General features: G+C 44.5%; 3 protein-coding genes across 11 annotated transcripts; 1 reads left to right on the top strand and 2 right to left on the bottom strand.

Moving 5' to 3' along the window:
• Window positions 1–1,040: 1,040 nt before the first annotated feature.
• Window positions 1,041–15,184, top strand: LOC124481129 (proline-rich transmembrane protein 3). 3 transcript variants are annotated; one of them, XM_047040916.1, is made up of 4 exons: window positions 1,041–1,435; window positions 7,350–8,228; window positions 8,351–8,575; window positions 11,068–15,184. In XM_047040916.1, exons 2-4 carry the CDS (start codon window positions 7,433–7,435, stop codon window positions 13,092–13,094), a joined length of 3,048 nt encoding a protein of 1,015 aa, XP_046896872.1. In that variant the 5' UTR covers window positions 1,041–1,435; window positions 7,350–7,432; the 3' UTR covers window positions 13,095–15,184. The 3 variants fall into 3 exon arrangements, with proteins under 3 accessions (XP_046896872.1, XP_046896874.1, XP_046896875.1); XM_047040918.1 differs by lacking the exon at window positions 1,041–1,435 and adding an exon at window positions 1,482–2,418; XM_047040919.1 differs by lacking the exon at window positions 1,041–1,435 and adding an exon at window positions 5,167–6,033.
• Window positions 15,181–18,241, bottom strand: LOC124481133 (cytosolic sulfotransferase 2-like). 6 transcript variants are annotated; one of them, XM_047040928.1, is made up of 8 exons: window positions 18,153–18,241; window positions 16,908–17,046; window positions 16,494–16,616; window positions 16,288–16,388; window positions 16,080–16,206; window positions 15,807–15,904; window positions 15,529–15,703; window positions 15,181–15,426 (listed from the first exon to the last, which is right to left on the bottom strand). In XM_047040928.1, exons 2-8 carry the CDS (start codon window positions 17,044–17,046, stop codon window positions 15,314–15,316), a joined length of 876 nt encoding a protein of 291 aa, XP_046896884.1. In that variant the 5' UTR covers window positions 18,153–18,241; the 3' UTR covers window positions 15,181–15,313. The 6 variants fall into 6 exon arrangements, with proteins under 6 accessions (XP_046896884.1, XP_046896886.1, XP_046896885.1 ...); XM_047040930.1 differs by having other exon boundaries at window positions 16,288–16,385; XM_047040929.1 differs by lacking the exon at window positions 18,153–18,241 and adding an exon at window positions 17,280–17,752 and having other exon boundaries at window positions 16,288–16,385.
• LOC124481132 (cytosolic sulfotransferase 3-like) lies at window positions 17,841–21,870 on the bottom strand. 2 transcript variants are annotated; one of them, XM_047040925.1, is made up of 8 exons: window positions 21,596–21,870; window positions 20,430–20,568; window positions 20,204–20,332; window positions 19,908–20,008; window positions 19,637–19,763; window positions 19,469–19,566; window positions 19,133–19,307; window positions 17,841–18,892 (listed from the first exon to the last, which is right to left on the bottom strand). In XM_047040925.1, the coding sequence occupies exons 1-8, from the start codon at window positions 21,602–21,604 to the stop codon at window positions 18,852–18,854; spliced, it is 819 nt and encodes a 272-aa protein (XP_046896881.1). In that variant the 5' UTR covers window positions 21,605–21,870; the 3' UTR covers window positions 17,841–18,851. The 2 variants fall into 2 exon arrangements, with proteins under 2 accessions (XP_046896881.1, XP_046896880.1); XM_047040924.1 differs by having other exon boundaries at window positions 17,841–18,897; window positions 21,596–21,869.
• Between the last annotated feature and the right edge of the window lie 1,615 nt (window positions 21,871–23,485).

The raw sequence follows: 23,485 nt of genomic DNA, 5'->3' as shown, positions 1-23,485 counted from the left end.
GAAGACACAGTTAATGATACACATGCTCACCTACATTAGATTGAAACACTTTCTTAAAATATATATACTTATTAGTTTGATATGCATAGGATGTATTTGATACGCTGTGGATTTATAAATCACCTAATGCTTATTCAAATTAGGGGACAAATATGGATGGGGAAGTGTGAAAGAGAAAGTTTGTTTTAATTTCAGTCTAGCCTAGTTTTTTTGTGTTTGCTATCTGTCTCTTTAAATATGATTTGCATATTTGTCATGCAATAAGCCCAAATATTTGATTACACTAGGATTGTTACGGGTCTCCAATCCTTTCTACCAAGCCTGCAGTCTTCTCTCCTATTGACTTAGTAGGAATGTAATGGTCTTAGGAAAATCCTTAGAGCTACACGGGTTATTTTAGTTCCATTGAACTCAGCTGAATGGAGTATCTAAATGGTAGAGAGAGGAGAGATCCTATTGGGTAAAGGAAGCCCCTACAGCTCCTCTCTGAGCACTTACCTGGACACACCTACTTGGTGTTGGGAGGGGGTGTTGGGGGGGTCCAGGTGAATGAGTGTGTGTGACAGATGGTGGGTGTGGGGGGGTGGGGGGGGGGTGCAGAGGGCTTGACACAGGAAGACACCAGTGGCCTTGGCCCAGACTGGCTCTCCTTCCAGAGGGGAAGACTGGGAGGCTGGAGAGGAGGGTGTAGCGTTGCACCGCGAGAACACTGTCTGTACCAGCTCTATTGTTTGTACTCTGCCATTGCAAGCCTCACAGGTATTGTGACCATCCCAAGTCTGGGACTGCAATCACTGCCAATAGACCCAACCTCGTCAGTAAAAAATAACAAAAACATCTGACTATCTAAATGGTCCACATAGTCTACAGTATCTTGCTCGGTGACTGTAAGTCTTCACTTTATAAAACATTCCGTGTTTATCAGATCCACTTATGCCCAGACATGTCTAGTGAATATGACACCACACTGAATCCTTCATGACGTCGTCTAAGTGTTTATTGCCAAGATGTAAAAGAAGAGAGGATAGCGGAACTACGTAATTCAATAGTAAACATTTCTCAAATTTGATGGGACCTAAACGAGGAGTCTGTGATAGCCTAAGTGCGTATAGGCAGCGCATTGTGTAATAAGGCAGAGCGGCCAGGCGGTAGGCAATCATGTTGATCCGCATGTGAGAAAGAGGAGGGAGGGATGGAGAGATGGAGCTGTCAGAGGGGGGCGTGATAAACTCGCTGGCTTCTGGAATAGGTAAAACTGGCAGAGGGGATTCACGATAGCAGTCTTTACGCTTCTTGCAGTAGGGTAGCTTGCGGCAATCCAGCTCTGAAGCACCAAGACAAGCTACTCACATAGCCTACGTAGCCTACCTACGGCGACATGCCCGATTCCTAAACTGACGAACGTGAAGGATATTTGAAACGCCACAAAAAGCAGGTAAGTCATCTTAACGGATGCTGGTCGAATAATGTATCTAACGGTTCATCGTAGGCTATGAACTATGAATTATGTGCTACGGGCTATGCGGCTATTTCTCAGGGCATCGTTCCATGTGTGACGTATAGGCTTACAGGTTAACCTGTGATAGTATTTCATTGCGTTTGAATTGCAGAACCGCATATGTTCGACTCCGAATGTCAACGTTAATTATGTTTAAATTAAAGTCCTGAAATGATAATACCTGCAGTTGGCTACTGGGGTTCTAAATCTGAGAGTGCATGCGGGCACCTTGAGGATACAGGCTGGTGCTGTGGTGCAGTCTGCCATTCGCCCATTGGCTGCGAATCTGCGGCTCTGACCGGTCAGAATAAAGACCTAGTCGGGAAAGATGAGCTCGCACATGATGATACCTTGCTATAAATACTCCAAGCTCGAGTAGGCTATTCTCCTCACAAGCTACTACTCATGTTTAATAGACAGGTCCCCAAGTTATCGACATTTCAGCTTACTGGCTTTATCCTTTGGACTAGAACGGAGCGAATTATTCAGCAACACTTTAGAATGGTTATTGAAAATGAGGAAAGAGCAACAAGTTGTAGCTTAAGTAGCCTACAACATAAGTGTTGAGTATTTAGGACACTGTAGACCCAAACGCAACGAGGAATATTAAGGGCAATTGGAGAATCTGGATCCACCTGTTTCCCATCAGGGTTTCAACCACAGCCTGGGTTTAGCTGAGGGAGGTAAGAAGGGAAGGGGGTCTGTGCCATTGCGCCTCTGGATTGCCCAACGCATGCAAGCTGTTCCACCGCTTTACTGGATTTAATACAGAGCTCGGCCAGAAGACTTGGACTCAGAAAACCAACAAAAACACTGCAAAGAATAATAAGCCTAGCAACCTGCGAGACTTATCACCTGGCTTTGAACGTGTTATCACAAAAAATTGGTGATTTGGAGACAGACAGGAGACCACCTTGAAGGTATGGGATAAGAAATATACTTTTAGGCTATGGTTTTATCTGTCAATCTGGTTTAGCGTCCACATCTGCCCCACAGAGGGTTGTGAAACAAGATCATATTGAAGACATTTTCTTCAGACAAAGCTGCCTAACAGCCAGGAAAACCCCTGGAAGCACAGAAAGGTTACCATTCTGACTGACAAAACATACACCTTGTAGTACACAGGGAATATGGACGACATGGGAGTTCATCAGTGTGCACCATTCTTATTTAGAGCACCTTAGACCCACAGGAGATCACAAACAACATGCTGAAGCATCATTGGTTCAAATAATTGTTTTGCACCTCATTTGGAAATGTCAAACAGTGAAAGTTCTTACAATCAGACCGCTGTTTTGCATGTGTATTTTTAATTTAGAGATCTACAAAGTACCTTTAATCTTTAAAAATGCAAACCTCTTGAATAAGGTGACCTATTTGGTGTCTATCCTTGTCTGTGTTGGTATTTGTGTTGGTGTGGTGTATGGATGTGTGTGTGTGCATGTGTGGGTGTCTGTGGGCCGTGGAAATGCCTCCCTCTCTCCAGGGCTGACTTTGGCCCTTGATCTGTGGCTTGTCTGAAAGCAGAGCATTGGACAAAGATGTCAGACTCTGGACTCAACTGGGCATCCACCTCCTACAGAGATCAAAACCTCCTCATAGGGCTGTAAGGATTGGTTGTGGAGCCATTGCATTCCAGTGAGCACATCTGGGGTCTCTCATGTGTGGTCCACATGACATTAGACAGAGTTATGACCCTGCTGGACAAAGGGTCAGAAGATCAGTCAGGAGTCATTGAGCGAGGGTCGAGTAATGGAATAATATAGGCAACTTAGACTGGAGCATTTGCTGTCACATCCTAGAGCACATAACATTGGATCTACCTGTAATTTTCTCGAAAAAAACTAATGTGAATATTATTTTTATATATATATATATATCTAATATAGTCGTTCAAATATAGTTTTTTAGGTAGTCAGTTGTAATATGTGTGTGTGTGTGTGCACGAGGAGGGGGAGGCCTGATGGAGAAAAGTATGTTTACATTCTTGAAAGGTGGTGGAATCTTAATGGTCAAATGAGACACATTCCCATACCTTCCAGCACTCTCTCTATCTCTCTTTCTCTCTCTCTCTCTCTCTCTCTCTCTCTCTCTCTCTCTCTCTCTCTCTCTCTCTCTCTCTCTCTCTCTCTCTCTCTCTCTCTCTCTCTCTCTCTCTCTCCCTCTGTCTCTCTCTCTCCCTCTGTCTCTCTCTCTCCTTCTCTCTCTCTCTCTCTCTCTCTGTCTCTCTCTCTCTCCCTCTGTCTCTCTCTCTCTCTCTCTCTGTCTCTCTCTCTCTGTCTCTCTCTCTGTCTTACCTCTCCCCCATACGGTGCAGCACAAGGGACCATATGTACCTTAAGCTGAGGGGAATGTAGTAATGCCCCGACTCTGGACTGTGAAACAGCTCAGAGTCCCGCCATGACACAGCCCTGAATTCTACTTTAGTCTCTCTCTTTCTCTCTTTCTCTTTCTCTCTCTCTTTATTTCACACTCATTCTTTTTTTTTCATCTCTCCCTACACTATTTATGCTTTCTCCCACTATGCATTCTACACTGTCTGTGCTTCATTTTGTGTCCTTAAATACGCTTTTTCTCTACGCTGTCTAGTGGCTCGTCCTCCTCTCCTGAGGTTCTGTAGGGCATGACTCTTTAATCCGGTCATTAGATGGCCACCACCTTGACATCGGAGCCTCTGTAGTTCTAACACACACAGACACACACTCATGTGTACATGAACAAGGGGAGGTACGTTGCAGGCATGTTTCCATTCCACACACACTTACACAGACACTCACACGCGGCAGTTGCTAGTATGGCACCATTCAGAGGAGGGCTTGTTGGGGAGAGCTCACAGATTGCTCTGTCCATAAACAGGCTTGTGTCTGTTCTTGGAAACATTCACTCAAATTGATGGAAAACCCAACTGTAAACTCCCAGATTCTCTGGAATCTACCAAAAATGTGTGTGCAAGACAGAGAATTACTGTGTGTGTACGTGTGTGGCAGGCTCGTGATGTGTTGGCCAAAAGTGGTCCTTTTAGTTCTGAATGAGACAGCCGTTACACCATGTACAGAGGTAGACCTGTAGACGTCTGCTCTCTGTTTTCAGATAAAGTTTGCATTTCAGGGAATTGGTTTCATTGGTGATCATTTTTGGAAGCTCCACAGTTTTGAAATAAGGGTAAAACATGTCTGCACCTGTTTTTCTGACAGACGTCAAAGACAACAACCCAAGACACACTGCTGTATGTAGTAGGATATGCTTCAGCGACAGTGCTACTAGTGAGTCATGCCCGAGGAACAGATGTCTCTGTAGGACTGTGTGAATGTGCTAACCCACAGCTTGCTGCATGCTACATTACAACGGTATTTTATCTTCAGGCAATTCTCTATCTTAATAAAAGACTTATTGTAAGAGTCAGAGTGACGACATGTCCCCCTCCTCCCTTCCTGTCCCCCTCCTCCCTCCTCCCTCCTTCTCCTGCTCCTCAGTGATGTGGCCCTCTACCCCAGGGGCAGCTCTGGATAAAAATACTCTCCCTCATGCATCCATCTGCCCTCTCTCTGCCTCCCACTCAGACAGACATTCATAGAAAGACTGACGCTTTCTGATGTGTGTACATTAACCTGTGTGTGTGTGTGTGCGTCTGGGTATGTGTGTGATTTGATTCGATTTCTTTTGACAGTGATTCAGACGGAGCAGCAGAGCAATTATGTTCTCGCTCTGAAGAGTCACAAATAAATACCATAAAAGCCCTGCACACTGAACCAACGAGGCCTGCTGTAGTGTAATGCAACTAGTTTCAGATTTCTAACAGACATTCTTCAACTGTCAGGTTGTTTAGCCTCTACTGCCTGAATCTCTGTCCGACTCTGCACCTGCTAGCCATGTTACTGCCTGGTGTGACACGTGTATACACACCTCAGTCATCACCCACACATATACACTTGCATTCCCTTCCAAGATTTCTCTCAGTCACATAACATGACTCATACTTGTTGGGATTGTCTGTGGTTAAGGAGTTATAGCTTGTCTGAGTCCATTTCCCAACAACAGCTTTCTCCTTCCCACACTCTGGCCTTCAATGCATGTCTACTGCTCAAATGACCTCTTTCTGCTCGTCCTTCCTGCCTGACTCACCCCCTCCTCTTCACTGTTTGATTTCAAATCAAGCCCTCACCTTCAATCTCTCTCCATCCTTCGCTCTCAGTGAACTCATCCCTCACTTTTATCGCTCTGTTTTCACGTCCTCTTTTTCTCCTCCTGCTTATCTCTGCCGCCATCTTCATGGCCCTTTATCAGCCCCCACACCCGTGTGGGAAATATGAGCGTGTTGAAATAACTGCACCTGAGCATGCGAGCGAGGAAAGGAGAAAAGACTGAGGGGAAAACGGTGATTAATCAGAGTTGGATCGGCGAACAGAAGTGGAGGTTTTCTAGTGGAAGAGAAGGGAGCGAAGGAAGATAAAACTCGGCAGCTACTGTTGAGTGTGGAGGTCGAGACAGACTGGAGATTGGTCGAGACAGACGTCTCATTTGCATCTTTGCTCTCGGTGAGTCTCACTCTACTGCTGTTGGTTGGCTGTAACAACACTGACAAAAGTGATTGTTGGAGAGAGGGAGGTAGAGGTGGATGTGTTCTGCCTTAAATAAAGGCAGTTAGACTCAGTATGCACACACCTCCCTTGTGTATACTAAGGTGGGTCACTCTCGTAACAGCTCTGCACGTGTGTTCTAGAACACAGAACACATGTGAAGAACAGCTCTCAGATGTTAGCATTTTTTTTTTACTCTTGAGTCAGAGACTGAGGAGTTGTGGGTAAGGATGGGGCCTGTATGAGTCACATGAAATGGGTCCCCCAAAAGCAAAGTCTGCTCTGTGTTTCTGCCCCCTTTCCCTGACGTGTCGACGGTTAGAACTAAGGGAGAGGGACCCGATCCTAGATCTGTGCCCAAAGGCCTTTTCCTCTTCCTTCAGATGAGTCAGCATGAGTACTGTTTTTGTTTAGTTTTGAGTCAAAGGATGAGGTATTGGAGGATGGGGCGGGGGGAAAGGGGGGGGGAGATGATAAGATAAATGTATAATGAGCGTGTGAGGGATCATACTGACAGCTGTTTTCCGATACGACTTAGTTGTGTAATCCTGTCCTGCTCTGACTGGCCTCAGCCTCTACAGCCTCTACAGCCTCAGCCTCACTCACTGTTGTCCCTCAAAGCCCCAGAGACACAGTTGAACAAGGACAGAGAGGAACTCTGGTAGATGCTCAGAGATAGAAAGATGTAGGTGAGAAATGTGTGTTTATTTAGTGAAGAAAAGGATAGTCAAGAGTGATGGCATGCAGATCTAACAAGGGATAAACAGAGGCAGCGAGAAAGAAGGAAAGAATATATGTCCATCTGTCTTGAGTTTGACCATCTGGCCTTTTTTTTGCTCTGGTCCTTTTACAGGTCCTCTGTATTATGCAACTTAATTTACAGGCCAAAGTCCTATTTGGTGTGTGTGTGTGTGTGTGTGTGGGTGTGTGAGACAGAAAGAGAATCAATGTAACTATACACCGCACCACACCCCTCTGTGTGTTGTACAGTGTTGCTAGGTCCTCAAAGATTCAGTGACCTGCCCTCTGAGTCAGCACAGCGCTGATGCCATAAACATTCCTCCATATAGTCACACACACACACACACCACCCAGAAAGTATACTTTTAACTGTGCTGTTTATAAGAAACATGAGAGCACACAAGCAGTCTCACATCTTGATCTAACTCTGAAAAGTGTACAACACAGTCAAACTTGGAAGGAATGTTTACTTCTTACAGAGCTGGTTGGTGGTTAATCTTTGACATTTCTCATTTCTCTGTCTGTATCCTCAGCGCCTAAGTGGAGAATGGTGTGACAGACGGATAGACAGACAGAGGGACCATAGAAGACCCCCCCCCCCCCCCAGAGGCACGTCATGGCCACAGTGTCCCTCTTCAGCTTCACCCTCCTCTTCTGCTCCTCTCTCCATCTCTCACCTGGACAGGTGATCATCAGCTCCTCCTCCTCTTCTCTGAAGCCTTCTACCAGCCCATCGTCTAAACCCACCAATCAGACGTCTGAAAACGTGTCCTCGTACCCTCCGAGAGGCCGCACTGATGTGCCAATCAAAGTATTTAGCAGAATATGGCCCACAAGGACAGAGGTTGGAGGAATGGTCTCTTCCCCCACACTCACTTTATCTACTACTCATACCTTTTCTTCATTCCCCACCCCAAAGTTAAGCAGTAGACCAGACCAAACAGGGATTCAAACTGAACTGACTGTTACCAAAGTAACTCCATCATCTTCCACAAAAGCCTCAGACTATACCCGCCACAGTAATAGTATTCCTTCCGCTGGGACTGAGCCAGTCACAGTGAACACAGCTGATGATGGACCAGTACCAAAGGGGGATGAGGATGATTGGCAGGTAACTGGTTCAGGAAGTGAGCCCTACCCAACTAGAACAGGTGTTGAAGAGGAGTTGCGGGCTGGATTGACAACATCTAATGCTGAAATGGCTCAGTTTAAACCACAAGCTCAGACCGCCTTCAGCGAAGACCCCTCGTCCAAGATGGCTGACACCCTGCTGTCTCCCACCATCAGCCTCACCGAGCAGCCCAGCCTCTCCAACCTGACACCGGCCAATAGAAACCTCTCGACAGCACCTCCTAAGGTCACACCCATGTCCATAGTGACACAGACGACAGTCAGGGTGCGGTTGTTAACACGTGAGTGTAATACATGATCTCATCATAACCATTTCCCTGTGCGTTAGCTCAGACTGTAGAAGGGCCATACAAGTTTCATCATAACCTTGACTTCTGCATGTCTCTGTCTCCCGAACTGACAGCTAACAACACAGCCCCCTTAGACCAACCTACAGAGCGCCTGGCCACCACTGTAACATCCCCCACACCCAGAGACTCCACACCTGTCACAACCACTCAGACAGCAGCACCACAAAGAACCACTTCCAGCACCACCCAGAAGCTGACAACAACACCAGAACCTGAAAGAATGGCAACCAATCAACAGGCAAAGACAACAGAACTAAGGAGAACTGCAACCACTACAGGTAAAAGTAGTACACTTTGGGTTTTGTCATTGGTAAAAACAATGGCTGTATTCACCGGGTTAAAAGTTTCCCTTTCCTGTGATGATTTAGAGTGGAATTATTTGTGCAGCTGGAATATTTTACTGGAAGAACTTAGAAAAAACTCAAAGGAGGGAAAAGACGTAGACAGAGTGGGCGAGAAAGAAAGAGATGGAAAGTAGAGTGGAAGGTGTGCAGAGTTGACACTGGGAGGAAAGTATGCACAAGTGGAGGGAGATGTGAAAGCAAGTATAGGTAAAGGGAGATAAGGAAGGAGCAAAAAGTGAATGAGTGAGTGAGTGAGTGAGTGAGTGAGTGAGTGAGTGAGTGAGTGAGTGAGTGAGCGATTGAAAGAGACACAAGACAGTGGGGGCCAGAGAAAGTGCATAGCGAGTGCAGAGGCTAATAACAAACAGATGGATAGAGAAAGGGATGGAGTAAAGCAGACTACAGAGGAAAAGTATGACACATGGGGCACATAAGCTAGTCTCTGAGTTAGATACCATCAGGACAACATTTAGACCATGTTAAAACAACCTTCCACTGAATATGTTTCCCAGGAGGGAACTGAAATTCAGCCACTGCAGTTTTCATTTTACAGTAGATTGAATTGGGTCTATTAATGGCTCATGTCAATGACATACATAACCTACAAGTGTGGGTGTGTGTGTATGTGTGTGTGTACATCTGTGTGTGTGTGTGTATTCATAGACACATTCATTTTATGTGGTGTGTGGGAATGTGTGAACATTTGTGCGTGTGTGTGTGCGTGTTGAAGAGTGGGAGAGTGCCGGGGTATGGTTAACTGCCTCCAGCTGTGAAATGGGATCGGCACATCTGGGACATATCTGAGTCCTGCTGCTCAGTGACATCGCCGTTTAAAAGACGGAAGGCAAACACATATGAGAGGCAGCGTATGCATGTGTTTGTAAGCGTGTGTGATTAGACAGAGAGGGGGCCTGTGTAGAAGGTGAGGGAGACAGCCAAGCCAGAGTGTGCTCTAGGTTAGAGAGAGCCATCAGTCATGGTGTCCGCTTCATGGGCTGCTCTTCATGGTGAGTTAGGACTCGCACAGGCCAGAGAGGCTGGAGTGTCCTCTGTCAAAGCTTTACCACAGAGCATCTTGTTCCACCATCCATCACCAATTCTCAGCCTTGGTGTGTGTGAGAAAGTGTGTGTGCTCTGTGTGTGTGTACGTGTGTATGTGTAGGTGAGGAAACGACTATAATAATTATAAGTTGTTTTTGTAGTGCTCCACCCTTGCTGTTATCCTGTGTTGTATAGTGATGAATGGCTGTCTGAGTGGCCTGCTGTAGGGTGTTTCCTGGGCTCTGGACAAGGAGAAGGTGGTGCTACCAGGACAATTGTTCGTGTGCTTGTTTTACCAAGCCCACGGAGATATCATTGTGTGTGTGTGTGTGTGTGTGTCTGAGAAAGAGAAGGGGAGAGTGAACAAGGGAGAGCGTGTGAGTGAGAAAGGGCGACTGAGGAAGAGAAAACTATACTTACTGATGTACATTTGTGGTAGGACCTAAACGAAAGTTTGATTGATTGTTTTCCATAGAACCCTGATTTACTGTTTAAATTCGCCACAGACATAGTATATTGTAGTAATGGGGTATTCCATAACAGAGATGACCTCATAGAGATGACACCCAAAATTCAACATTGTACAGTAATGTTGAATATAACACGACATATGTACAGTAAACCTCATGAGTCAGCCATCCTCCACAAGGACTTCACCTTGGTGTTATTATTTGATAGTGGTTCTGTGTGTGTTTGTCTGCAAGTGTGAATATGTGTGTGCGTGGTAGTTAATCTGTGCAGCCGCCACGACCTGTGGAAATCTGTGTGTTAAGTGTGGAGCCTCCAGACTGGACGAGCAGAGGTGCTCTTACGTAAGAGCTGACGGACGACCACTAACAGATTGATGTGAGAGACAAGCGTAGAGGGGAGGCAGCGATGGATGTGGAGGATGAAAACAGGGGCGAAAGGTCAATGATGAGGGTCATTGGGAAAGAAGTTTGTCACGGTAGAAGATCATCTCGTCTGAGTATTGTTCGCTTAGTATACAAATCTTTCACCTTGATATTCTAGTTAAAACGGTTTAGTATGTAATAAGGAGTATAGTACTGCGATTGTTAACAAAGGCTACATAGCCTTTTGGATTAACAGTTTTATTGCATAGTGTACACCTCTCATACAAGATTGATCTCCCCCTAGTGGTACAGAAATGTCCCTCCATTTTTTTGTATTTGAAATAAAACAAGAAAAATATAAAGAAAAGTCCATTACAACTTGTAAAACTAAGCACATAGCAAATTGTCTATGATCCGGTTTGATTTTATTTAGATTGTAATCAAAATAAATAGACCATTCTTTTGGAGGGGTTTGCTTTGTTGAACAACTTACAAAAAATGATTGTCCATTCAGATTGCTGAAATTCTACTATTTTCTTTCCTTCTCTTCAGGGCCCCCCCCTCTCCTCACCACCCCTACCCTTCAGATTGGTCGAGGGCGGTTTGGCTCCACAGATCAGTCTGGTCCTCCCCAGCAGAACCGCTCTGTTCGCCTGGGACGCCCTCGCACACCCCCCTCTTCCAACCCTTCCACCTCCCCCGGCTCCTCCCCCTTCCTCAATGGCACCTCTCTCCACTGGGATGACCTAAGCCGCACCCTGGCCTTTGCCTGGGATCTCCACGTCTATGGCTCTGCTGGGCTCTTCCTCCTCCTCCTGGCTGGAGCTGCCCTGGGCCTGGGCCTCTCCCCCAGCATGGACTGCCCACACCGTGGCGCCCTGGCCCTGGCCAACGCTCTCCTTCTGCTGGCAGCTGCTGTCAGGGCTGCCCTGTTCCTTATCGACCCCTACGGAACACGACGCCTGCTCCCACGCCCGGCAGTCACAGCCCTGTACAACCTCGCCCTGCCTCTGCTGGTGTGGGCACAGGCTGCACTGGCACTGCTCGCCATGAGAGGAGCAGGGCTGAGTCTGTTGCCTGAATCTTTTGAGAGCGCCCCACTGGCCGCTGTTCTGGCTGTGCTTCAGTGTACCCTGCTACTTGCCGCAGACTTGCTGTCCCCTGCCCTGTCTCCAGCTGTGCCTGTTACCCTGCAGTGCCTGTCCCTTGGCTGGGGTCTGGTCATCTGTTTGGGCTTCCTCTGCTACGTCTTTCCCCGGCTTGGCTGCCCCCCGGTCCCCAGGCCTGGAGGGTCAGAGGAGCCCAGTCGTAAGGTCTGGGCTGGGGGTCAGAGGACTGGGCTGGTCCTAAGCCGTGTCCTGGCTGTGTGTGGCCTTCTGGGGGCGCTGTGCTGTGGGCTTCATGTCCACGCCACCCTGTGGCTCTACGGATTGTTAGGAGAATGGAGACGCTTTGGCTGGGGCTGGTGGCTAGTGCACTTCTGGGCCCGTCTGCTGGAACTGGCCTGGGGCTTCTCCCTGCTCCTGCTGGCCTCCTGGGTGTTCTGGAGGCCCCGGGGGAGCCAGGGTAGAGGAGAGGGGGCTGGCGGGGAGGGCAGGGCAGGAGGGGATCTCCCCTCCCCAGGCCAGTCATCCGGCTCCACTCAGAGACACACCTGCTGGTCTAAGATCGTCCAGAGCCTGAGAGGGAAGCCCTGTAGAAAGTCTGAGAGTAATGGAGTCGGAGGAGGAGGGGCAGGAGGAGGAGGACCAGGAGAGCTGCCCAATAACTGGGCCGGTCAGGACCGCCCAGGAGCTGACATCAGCAAGAGTCTGATCAGAAACCAGAACCCAGAGCAGCCCCCCCCCCAACCACGCAACGTTAAGGACAGCAACTGTGGACGCAACCAGAGGGGCAGGTCTGCAGACCGGGGGGTGTCAGATGGCTCCACGGGGTCTTTGCTGCGGCTGCAGGCCTTGGGCAGACCCCAGCGCTCTCTGTGCGGCAGTCTGGAGCGGGAGAAGGAATCTGGGTTGTCTCTGTACGAGTTTGACCTTCGACCCCCATCCCCCATTGATCTGAGCCGCAGCATCGACGAGGCCCTGCACAGAGAGCACCTCCTCAGGGGGGGCAGCCTGTTCCAGCCCCTGTGCGCCCCTTCACCTTCCCCTTCCCCCTGCTCAGGGGGCAGTCAGGGGCCGTGGCTCCGCAGAAACAGCGACCCCCAGCTGGTCTCGGACAGCAGTGACGATCACTCTGCTCGCACAGAGTCCTCCCTGCCTCTTGGGGGCAGTGTGATGAGCAGTGTGCCGAGCAGGCAAGTCACAGCACCTCCCACACCCTCCCACCAGGGTCACAGGTGGGCCGGGGACGGGGGAGGGAGCGTCCCCTCCTCAGTGTCCTGTCCCGTGTCCCTTCGGCCCTCCAGGACCTCTACAGGCCACCTGGGTGACGAGATGGGAGATGACACACGGCCCTTCCTCACCCCAGACTCAGAGAGGGAGCGGGGCCGGGCGGGGAGGGAGGCAGGGAGGAGCTACTTAGAGGTCAGCCGGCAGGAAGACTCTGCCAGTGTGAGCAGTGAGATCATCGACCTCTGAACTCTCACTACCTACCCACAACAGCAGGACCAAGGACTCAACCCCAACAAGACTATTATCAAACTAGATCTAGACTGACAGACAGATGTTTGACGTTTAACTTAACATTGACTCAATGGCTATATCAGAGCTGCTTGAAGAGGAGGGACAGGAGGACCTCCATAATCCCAGGCCCATTGGCATCCAGCTGCCCTCCAGTTGTGGCTTACTCACCAGACTGGTTCAAAGAGCACACAGATTAGCAACACAGAAAATTAATAAAAAACATACTGGTGTCCCTTTGACCTACAGGTTTCATTCCAAGTCTCGCATACATGCATTCTGTTCTAGAGATTACCATTCAAAGCGGTATGGTGAAAGCGGAAAAGGGATTGGCTCCGGATTTATAATGTGGTCGAATGAGTTGTAGGAACACCCTAGCATTTGACAGGCCATTAGGTTTGACGGTTTTGGGATAAAGGTAACTGAGGCCTTGTGCTCCCTGTGAAAATGACGTCATCATACTGAATTGTTTAGCTTCTATAGTGTTTAATTGTTCAAATATTTCAATTTGATGCATTTGTTTGTGATGTGAAGATATGTGCCATATCCTGTACAATAACCAAGCTGAAGTCATGTTGACGTAGATATACAGTACATACACATTACCAGATTGACGTCCTGTGTCTATATCTAGATAATAAGTATCAATAGTTCCCATGAAGAAAGCAGGATTACAGATTATATGCTCCAAAAAAGCTGTTGCAACGCAGTTATATGATAATGTGAGGCTTATTATGTAAGACAGCCAAACAAAACAAGCCCCTGAAGACGCCTCTGACACACTGTAAGCCCATTGACCTGTGCCGCTGTGGCAGTTGCCTCTAGCAGGGTCTAAAAACAGTTGGTTTTATATTACAAGACATTTAAGTGTGAAACTGGTCTATTTTATATGAAGTATCTGGTCAAGCCTTTAGTATTTCCTCATTCAACAAGCATGCACCATTCAGTCTTTGATCACATTTTGTCATATCTCCTAATATTACTACGTGCTGACCAGTGAGTATAAGTTATATATAATTATGATATAATTCTATCAGTGCACACACTGTTGTTGTTCTACCTGGAATGCTTCACAGCTTTTCAGAGCTGCCCCACACATCTCTGAGCCTGGTTTAAACATCAGTACTCCTGTAGAAACACAAATGAAAAGTATTAGTATTAGTACTAAAGTATTTTTACTACCAAAAGGAAGATATGATGTAACATAAGAAATTATGTAAATACTGTTATTTTTGATGTTTGTAAATAGAGGTGCGTGAACAAAAGGTATTTACTGTGAAAGACAATCTGAAATGGTTTTACTTGTGTGTCTGTAAAGGCAACTACAGTTATCAGAGTGATAACTGATAACTGAGGATGACATTTGGAACACTGCTAATGAATATGGATGGAACCAGAAAGCTGTTAGTAGTTAAGGACTTTCTGGGCTTTGTTCATGATTTTTAATGTAGAGGGGTTTTACTAAAATCATCTTTTGTGGAATTATTCTAGAACTTGCCTTCCCTTTAGTTGTCTTGGCATTCAGTGTGAAGCAGATATTGATACAACAAGCCTAACCCATGTGGAGTTATGTCTGTTCATTCCTGTATCTTGAACAGAGTCTAGGCTGTCTCCTCTAAGACCTAAGTTACCACCAGAGCTCCACCAGAGCTGGCTCTTCCTCTGCCGTAACTGCAGTTTCTCCCTGTGACGTGAAATGCTTGACTTGGTTTGTATTTACAGTCAAATGTGGTTTAGTTGTTGACATTCCAAGGATCCAGTAAGATTTCAGTGCAACCATAGCACCTGTTCTTCCCTTCATCTCATCACATGGGAGGTGGGACCATCAGTGATTGACAGTTATAGTGGGCGTGCTTGTGTCGTTTTTTCCACCATTACAGTATGTGCCATAGTAAACCAGCCTGTACTTATCTGTTCTCACTTATCACAGAGCAGATATTCTGTATTAGAGATTTTACATCATATTCCTTCGCCATCATTCGCTCATTGAAGTTGTATTTTTGTGCTGCAGCCTCATATCTGGTTTCAAATAAATACAATAAAATGTTGTACAGGAAAGTCTTTATTAATTTCATTAATGGATTTTTCAATCATCAATATTAACATGTAGACATGATCCACTGTAATATCCTTAGATATATTTTCTGCACTTTGAATAATAAAGGCAAGAGCCAGCCTTATATAGTGGTGCGAAATTTAAGATCTGTTTCTGTCATCCTCTTCTGATAGTGTTCATCAAACTGTTCATTCTGATTCACAGTGAAATGGTTCTTCCAATCTCCAACCTTTCCTGGAAATTTTGAGAAACATCTCTATGAAAAGGAACAAAACTTACCACAGCATCTCTCTCTATGTTACAATCTTTCTCTCTTTCTCCTACTTGCATACCAACCTTTTCTCATGAAAGGAGAGATCTTGAAGTCCATGACAGTGTCAGTGGAGTAGTTAGTCATGTTGTTCTTCTTCATGTTGTCAAACTGTACTCTTTCTCTCACGTTGTCCTTCTCCTCTGCTGAAGGAGAAACCTCCAAGAAGGAGCACAGACGGTCCAGCTCTCGACCAGTGTCCTGCAAAGACATGCACGGCCCTTGGAACCCACAGTGCTCTCATTCTGAGACTTGATGTCCCACCCTGAATCCAGTAAATCCCTTACACCAGGAAGATGCTTACCTCCACCATATCCTCAAAGAACAGATAAAGCAGCTTGGAGTGACTCTGTTTCTTCTCCCACCAGCCGATCACATGGTCATACCAGGAACCAAACACCACTGACGAGCAGACGAGGGCGGGGAGCATGTGTTACAATTGTGCGTACAATATTACGTTTCATAGGAAGTTGAAAAAGTACACTCATCCTTTCACTCAATCGTTTACTTTTTCCCTCCTTGAATCTGTTTCATAGGAAGTTGAAATAGTACACTCATCCTTTCACTCAATTGTTACTTTTTCCCTCCTTGAATCTCTGCAGGAAGCTGTTCCAGTCTCCAGGCTCTGGCTGGGCCATGTTCATACGGTCAAAGTGGAAATAGGAGACTGCATTGTCCTTGGCGTTACGAGCCACATACACTATCTGTGAAAGAAAAACAGCATTGCTGTTGAGTGAGAGGACAGAGACATGAAAAGTTCACTGAGGTATGTGAGGTCACAGTACCTTGCATTTCTGCTCCCAGAAGGACTTGGGGATAAACTGGACAGGAAGGTGAGTTTTGATGAGACGAGGGGAGGTAGACATCTTGTTCAGTTCAACCACTCCTAACAGAAAGGAGATAATATTCTCTATAGCCAGCCACTGTGATCATGAGATTTGATTCATTAAAAAGCAATCGACTGATTCCAGAATCTTGTGATGTTTTCAACCTGAAGGGAAAGAGGGAATTTGCATCTCCAGGAAATGCACTCTCTCATACAAAGGGACCAAGTTCTGACGCTCAGAGTGACCAAAGCACAGCATCTCCAGGATATAGGACACCCATGTGGTTCCTACATAATAAAGGGAACCAGGGGAGAGATTTCAGTTCCACAAAAACACCAACTATAACATGAATCCAAGACCTGACTGCTTCTGCAGCAGTATTCTTCTTTGTCTCTCCTTCTCCTCTCCTGATTTGTATTTTGTTAATAAAAGTACCGTACCATGTAGAAAAATAAGGTAATTTATGTAATTTGGCCAATCCTTTTTGACATGAAAATCTACAGAAGCTACTGTATACAATTTTTAATTCAGCATCTGACCGAATTGATTTAAACTGATAGTATTGATTTGCACTATACCTGCTTTGGGATATGTGGCTATAAGAATATCATCTGGTCTGGCTTTGAAGTTCTGCACATTGTCCCAGTTGTCAGTGAAATAGTTGGTCATGGATACTCCATGGAAGTCATAAAGTTTGGGTCGAGGTGGCAGCTCCATCTAAGAGTGACAGATAAACATGCAGTATTTTCAAAACCCTGACCTCAGATGAATCAGGCACCAGTTCAATAAATGGCCATGGTCATTCTGATAACAGGGTTTCTTAACAGAGAAGTTCACTGGACAAGAGAAGGAAAGTCTTAATTTGTATGGTTCAGAAATGTGATCACAAAATCCCCAAAATAAGCTACTCATTAACGTTAGGAAAATGTGAAGGAAGGAGACTGACATACCCGATTTGCTTAAATCCAAAACAATCAAACAATAATTCTCTGTAAGACCCTTCACAGTTCCCAATACGCACAGAAAATGTCTCCTTCTCCTTCACCCTACTCCTCCGTCACACTCTCTCCTCCCTCCTTTTCCAAACAATTCTATCACTGACAAAAGAACAATGACCTTCCGTTCTCATAGGGGCCTCTGTGCTTTCACACTGCAGCAGAGCCTGCCAGTCCAACAATCCACCACTGGATGGAGGCAGGTGGCCAGTGTCACAGGAGAGAGCCCAGGGTCGACTCCAAGGGGACAGGCAATGCCCCCCCCCCCCCAATGGAATGATGTGCTCCCCCCCCACAAACACACACATTATTTTAGCGATACGTTTCCATAACAGCTATATACAAAATGCCCCCTTGAGGAAACCAAATGCTCCCCCATCTGATTCATTCTGGAGCCGAGCCTGAGAGAGCCTACAAAGGACTTAGCTTTAGTGTGGTGTTTGTACAGACTTGTCACGTGGAGAGGGAGTGAAATCTATAAACTCTCCTCCCTGAAGTCATTAAAGTAGGGCATGATAGAAGTGTAATCTTTATTTTGTCCTTTTTTTACAGACTGAATCATAACCCTTTTCTCACATAAACACATGTATCCTCTTAACAAAAAGAACAGGTTGAGACACATATACACACATGTACATGTAAATGTCCTGTAAACCAGGGTTCAAATTCTGGGGGGGCCAAGCCCCCATAATTAAGACTTGGACACCCCCAAAAGAGGTAAAAACAACAGGTCGTGGGTCGATACATGGCCTGGAGAGGAAGTTGACCCCCCTGATTATCATTGTATAATTCACACTGTGCTTTAAACCAGGGGAACAGCAGGTTTACCTTTCCAGTTGGACAGGTTGAGTAGCCTACACGATTCAATGGTATTCTCAAGTTCCTTTCCTCTTGTCGTTAGACTCTTCAGCCGTCTTTTTACTGTTTATTCATTTCTTCAAGGTTTGTTGTTCTTTCATTTTGTTTACCGCTTACAGGTTCAAATAAAGAAAATGTGACCCACCTCTATTATTAGTGAAGTCTATATAAAATTGAACTGCAGAAACTTTGACCAATTGTGTACATTTTTACTGTAAATTTACTGGTACCTGAGCAACACCTTATCAATGTAGTTACTCAATGTGACTTTTTTCTTAAGGTAGCCTTGTGTTAGGGTTATAAAGAATGTTGTATTAGTTGGTGCAGTTGGTTGTTGAGATCCAGGGTCACCTTAAGTGAAACCAGTTAACAGGGAGATAAAAAGTGAGGTGTACCAAGGCTTGGCCAGGTAGGATTATAATATTTGTAATTACCAAAGGTATAGTCCAGTGATCCCAAAGGTTACATTCAGACTGTGATGGACAGTGTTTCAGTACTGGTGACTTTAGAGTAGACACACAGACAAAACTTTCATATAAACAAAGAACTTTCATATATTTAGCAACGAAGTAGTGATATTCTGCTTGTAAATGCTGAATACTTTACACCTCAGTTCTAAATCTTAAAGTGGGATTCTTCATTTTCTTCTGATAGTCTTCATCAAACTGTTCATTCTGAGCCACAGTGAAATGGTTCTTCCAATCTCCAACCTTTCCTAGAGACACAAAGGCAAATTATCAAATGTGAGCACTTTAAAGGCAATGGCCTACTCAGAATCATCAGTTTTGATCTGCTCATCTATTGTCGTGGTAGTTTTTGCAGACAATCAATTGTTCAAGCTGAAGTTGGGTGAAGTATTAACATACATTGTATCAAGCTTCTTCCTGAAACACATTCATTGTACATATAGGCCCAAAACTTCTTTCACACTATATTTTAATTATGCTCACCTTTTCTCATGAAAGGAGAGATCTTGAAGTCCATCACTGGAATGGTTGAGTAGTTAGTCATGTTGTTCTTCTTCATGTTGTCAAACTGCACTCCTCCTATAACTTTCTCCTTCTCCTCTGCTGAAGGAGAAATCCCCAAGAAGGAGCACAGACGGTCCAGCTCTCGGCCAGTGTCCTAAAGAAACGCGTACACACGCAGACACACATTTAACGACTATTACAAGGTTCTGTAAATTATACTTTCAAATGAAATACTCCGTAGGTCTCATACAAGGAAAACAAGACATGTAAGGAACACAACACTTGTTTAAAAATGTCTTCCATATGGTAACTCACCTCCACCATATCCTCAAAGAACACGTAGAGCAGCTTGGAGTGACTCTGTTTCTTCTCCCACCAGCCGGTCACATGGTCATACCAGGAACCAAACACCACTAAAATTGTTGGTGGAGATTTAGTGATAATAAAGGATGGAGCATGGAGAATGTTCTGAAATTGACTCACTCTTTCCCTCCATGAATCTCTGCAGGAAGCTGTTCCAGTCTCCAGGCTCTGGCTGGGCCATGTTCATACGGTCAAAGTGGAAAAAGGAGACTGCATTGTCCTTGGCGTTACGGGCAACATACACTATCTGTAGAGAGAAAGCAGAGGTATAATGTCAAAAACTGGCCACTGTAAGCCCAATTCAGATCAACTGACAGTGATATAAGCAAAGGAAATTAAGGTTTCTGCCCAGAAAAGCATTCTACATACATTGTACTGAACTGTACTTTACCCTGGAGTTCTGTTCCCAGAAGGACTTGGGCACAAACTGAATAGGTAAGTGAGTCTTAATGAGCCGAGGAGAGGTGCTCAAGTTATTTGCCAACTCCGTTCCTGTGAATAGGGGAAGAATTAAGTGTTGACATTTTATATTTACATACATTCTTGGTCAGTGTGGCAGAAGGTAGTGTGTGGGACTGTCATAGAAAAGACTATATGAAATGCATTATGTGTTACTATGATTTGTGAAAGGAACAATTCTACAGTAGCGTCAGTGCTTGCAAGTATCCTCCAGATGGTCATTCTAACCTGGGGGCATGAGGGGCATGGACATCTCCAAGAAGGGAACTCGCTCATAGATGGGGATGGATGTCTGACGTTCAGGAGCAGTTTGGGAAAAGTAAAGGAGGTCTAAGATATAAGAGACCCAGGTGGTTCCTGGAGGAAAGAAGAAGAGAGATAGAGAAGGGAGACTAAAACCTTTTCTGGTCAGAAGGCTTGGTACTGATGTTAGTCTTTCCTCACATTTACAGACCTGCTTTTGGGTATGTGACAATAAGGATATCATCTGGCCTGGCCTGGAAGCTTTGGATGTTCTCCCAGTTATCAGTGAAGTAGTGGATCATAGAAACATCATGGAAGTCAATCAGATCGGGCCGAGGGGGTTTTTCCATCTGAAATTGTACATTTGAACAGCACTGATGATCAAAAAGAGCATCAACATTTTGCAAATATGAAGACCTAGAAGCATTACCGAATAACAGATCTGTTAACACAATCATTTTTTGTTTTTGTCCTTTATGGTCACAAGACCCGAAGGTTCACAACGAACCATCGTTGTGCTGACCCAATTTTACCCAATACAAAAACAAATAAAAAGCATTTTATTTTAACCTTTGCGATGTGGGGGGTCTGAGACAGCCCGACGGTTACAAGAAAATGCTTTACTTTTCTTTTTTTTTATGCGGTTAAGTTGTCGCAATACGACGGTGGGTCAATGACCCGAAGATAACAGAAGATAACACAACTTGACCCCCTAATTAGGCCAGGGGCGAATTTAGGTTCCCACTTTTGGGGGGGCTAAGCCCCTAGATAAAACCTATTATTTTCCCTGTGACCCAGCAAAACTATGGGGGTCTGGGGGCATGTTCTCCCAGAATACATTTTTGAAAATATCCTTTTAAATAGTGTCCTGTAGTGGGTTTAAGGAAGAGAAATTGACACATTTAGTTTAAAATATGAAAATAATAATAACGTTTTTTTTTATACATATAAAATACATTTGGGGGGGCTAATTAAAGTTTTGGGGGGGGCTCCAGCCAAAATAGGGCTAAATACGCCCATGACCCTAGCAAAAGAGCCAATAACAACAGGTGGGGGGTCGATACCAGAGCCATAGAAAAAGATCACGGTCTTTTTCTATGGCTCTGGTCGATACTAGCCTGGCTGCCGGCCCAACTTAGCTTTTTGAACTCTTTCATTGTGTACGTGTGTATGTGTAAGGTCAATCGCACTGTGAAGGACTTTGTCCAGCCGTGTGGCTGTTTTTAAATGTGCTATATAAATAAATTTTTACTTGAACTTGAACTATGACGTCAGGCTAGGTCGATATACGCCATGGAAAATAAGTTGACCCCCCCCCCCCTATTGTCATTGTATAATTCGCACTCTGCCTTTAAACCAGGGAAACAGCAGGCTTACCTTTTCCATTTAGCTAGGTTGAGTAGCCTACGGTTCAATGGTATTCTCAAGTTCGTTTTTTCTTGTCGTTACACCCTACAGCCTTCTTTTCACTTCTTATTTATGAACTTCTTCAAAGTAAGTTTGTTGTTCTTTCATTTAGTTTACAGTTTACAGGTACAAATTATTATCGTTCCTCTTTCCTGGTCACACAAGACCTATCTCTCTCTCACTCTTTCTCCCTCCCAACTATACACTCTGATTTTCACTGTGCGATGAGTTTTACTGTTCTGTGTCGGGCAAAAGCCACCCCCATCATATTCTCTGTGTTCAGCCCTTGGATCAACACACACTTGGAACAGTCATGTACGCACAATCCCACACACTTCATAACACCCCTGTGTTTATAATGTGTCCTAATTCTCCATTACTCAGTAACCGACTGTGATCGGTCGTAATAATTAGCAGGTTATCTACATGATGGAACAAAGTCCCAATCTGACCAATCTGTCCAGTCCATTGTCATAATAGAATAATAGGCAATTAATTTAAGTTTTATTTATTCTCTTTAGTAATGTGACTTAAATAGACAGATCCACACGCGCTAAACATACAACAACAGCCCTGTACATTCAGACTAAAGACTCGTTTTGTGCTTGATCAGGGCATGGACATCGTTGATAGCGTGTCCTTTTCAGCTATTCCCTAACAAAAAATACGTATATTAAAGTATACTATAAGTATACTAAAATATGGGTGGTACACTTTTAGTTCACTTTTGATATACTTTTAAGAAGTATGCTTAGAAACATAAAATGGTATACATTTCTTCTGGAGTAGGATGTACGTTTTCTATTATTATTCAGCAAAAACAGTCGAAATAATTTTAAAGTACATTGCAGGTTACATTTTTTGGATCCATCTCATTCTAATTATTCATGTCTATGAAAATCTATTATGCATTGCACATTGAATCTTTTTTTGTTACTGAAGCTGTAACCTTAATTACTGCCAAAACATAATTATCAATTGGAGTATTAATGGAAGAAAAAAAAATAGTGTTGAAATTTGCTGATAAGTTTGCTGTTTGTTCGAAATACAAATGTAACTTCATGAATTTCGGTTTTTAAATGTGTCTGCTTAGAATGTAGTGTTTTGTTGCATGGTGATTGTCATTGTTGTGCTGGTTTACCATTGTAACCATGAACTGTTACGTTTCCTTAGAAGAGCTAGATTCGTCGGACGTTGATGCATGTGCAGTAAGTAGCTTTTTTTCAGTACCTGCATTACCACCATTTATTTATTTATTAGCAAGTCATAGTAAAATTAAATTTATTATGTTTACTTCTTGAGGTACTTACATTAATTGAAAGTGCACTTGAAAGTATTGCAAAGTATACTTTGAGGCTCTTTAGGAAGTATACTTCATGAACTGAAAGTGCACTACACAGGTTACTTTAGAGTATTCTAAAGTATACTTTGAAGTACTCTAGGAAGTATACTTGATGAACTGAAAGTGCACTACACAGGCTACTTTACAGTATTCAAAAGTAAACCTTGAAATACACTATAAGTGTACTTTAAAGTGTTCTAAATGACCTAAAAAGTGGGCCAATTCAGTTTACTTAGTACAAAAATAGCATATAAATAAGTACACTGCTAGTATACTTTAAGAAACATAATAATAGTATACTTTTTATACTAAGTATACTTACAAAAAAAACTTGAAGTATACTTCTTTTTTGTAAGGGTTAGCCGGCTTCCATTTTGCAGTTACAAAGCCTGGCAAATACCTCATTGTCAGTACAAAAGTTACAGTTATGCAGTTACGATATTCTACCATTGACTGCAGCTACCCCTTTACCATTGTTCTATTGTAAGTAGGCTATGTTCAATTAAAAACTTAACTAC

This window comes from Hypomesus transpacificus, chromosome 18, assembly GCF_021917145.1.
Source record: "Hypomesus transpacificus isolate Combined female chromosome 18, fHypTra1, whole genome shotgun sequence".
Lineage (NCBI taxonomy): Eukaryota > Metazoa > Chordata > Actinopteri > Osmeriformes > Osmeridae > Hypomesus > Hypomesus transpacificus.
The sequence above is the reverse complement of the archived record's forward strand: the minus strand, read 5'-3'. Positions and strand labels throughout refer to the sequence as shown.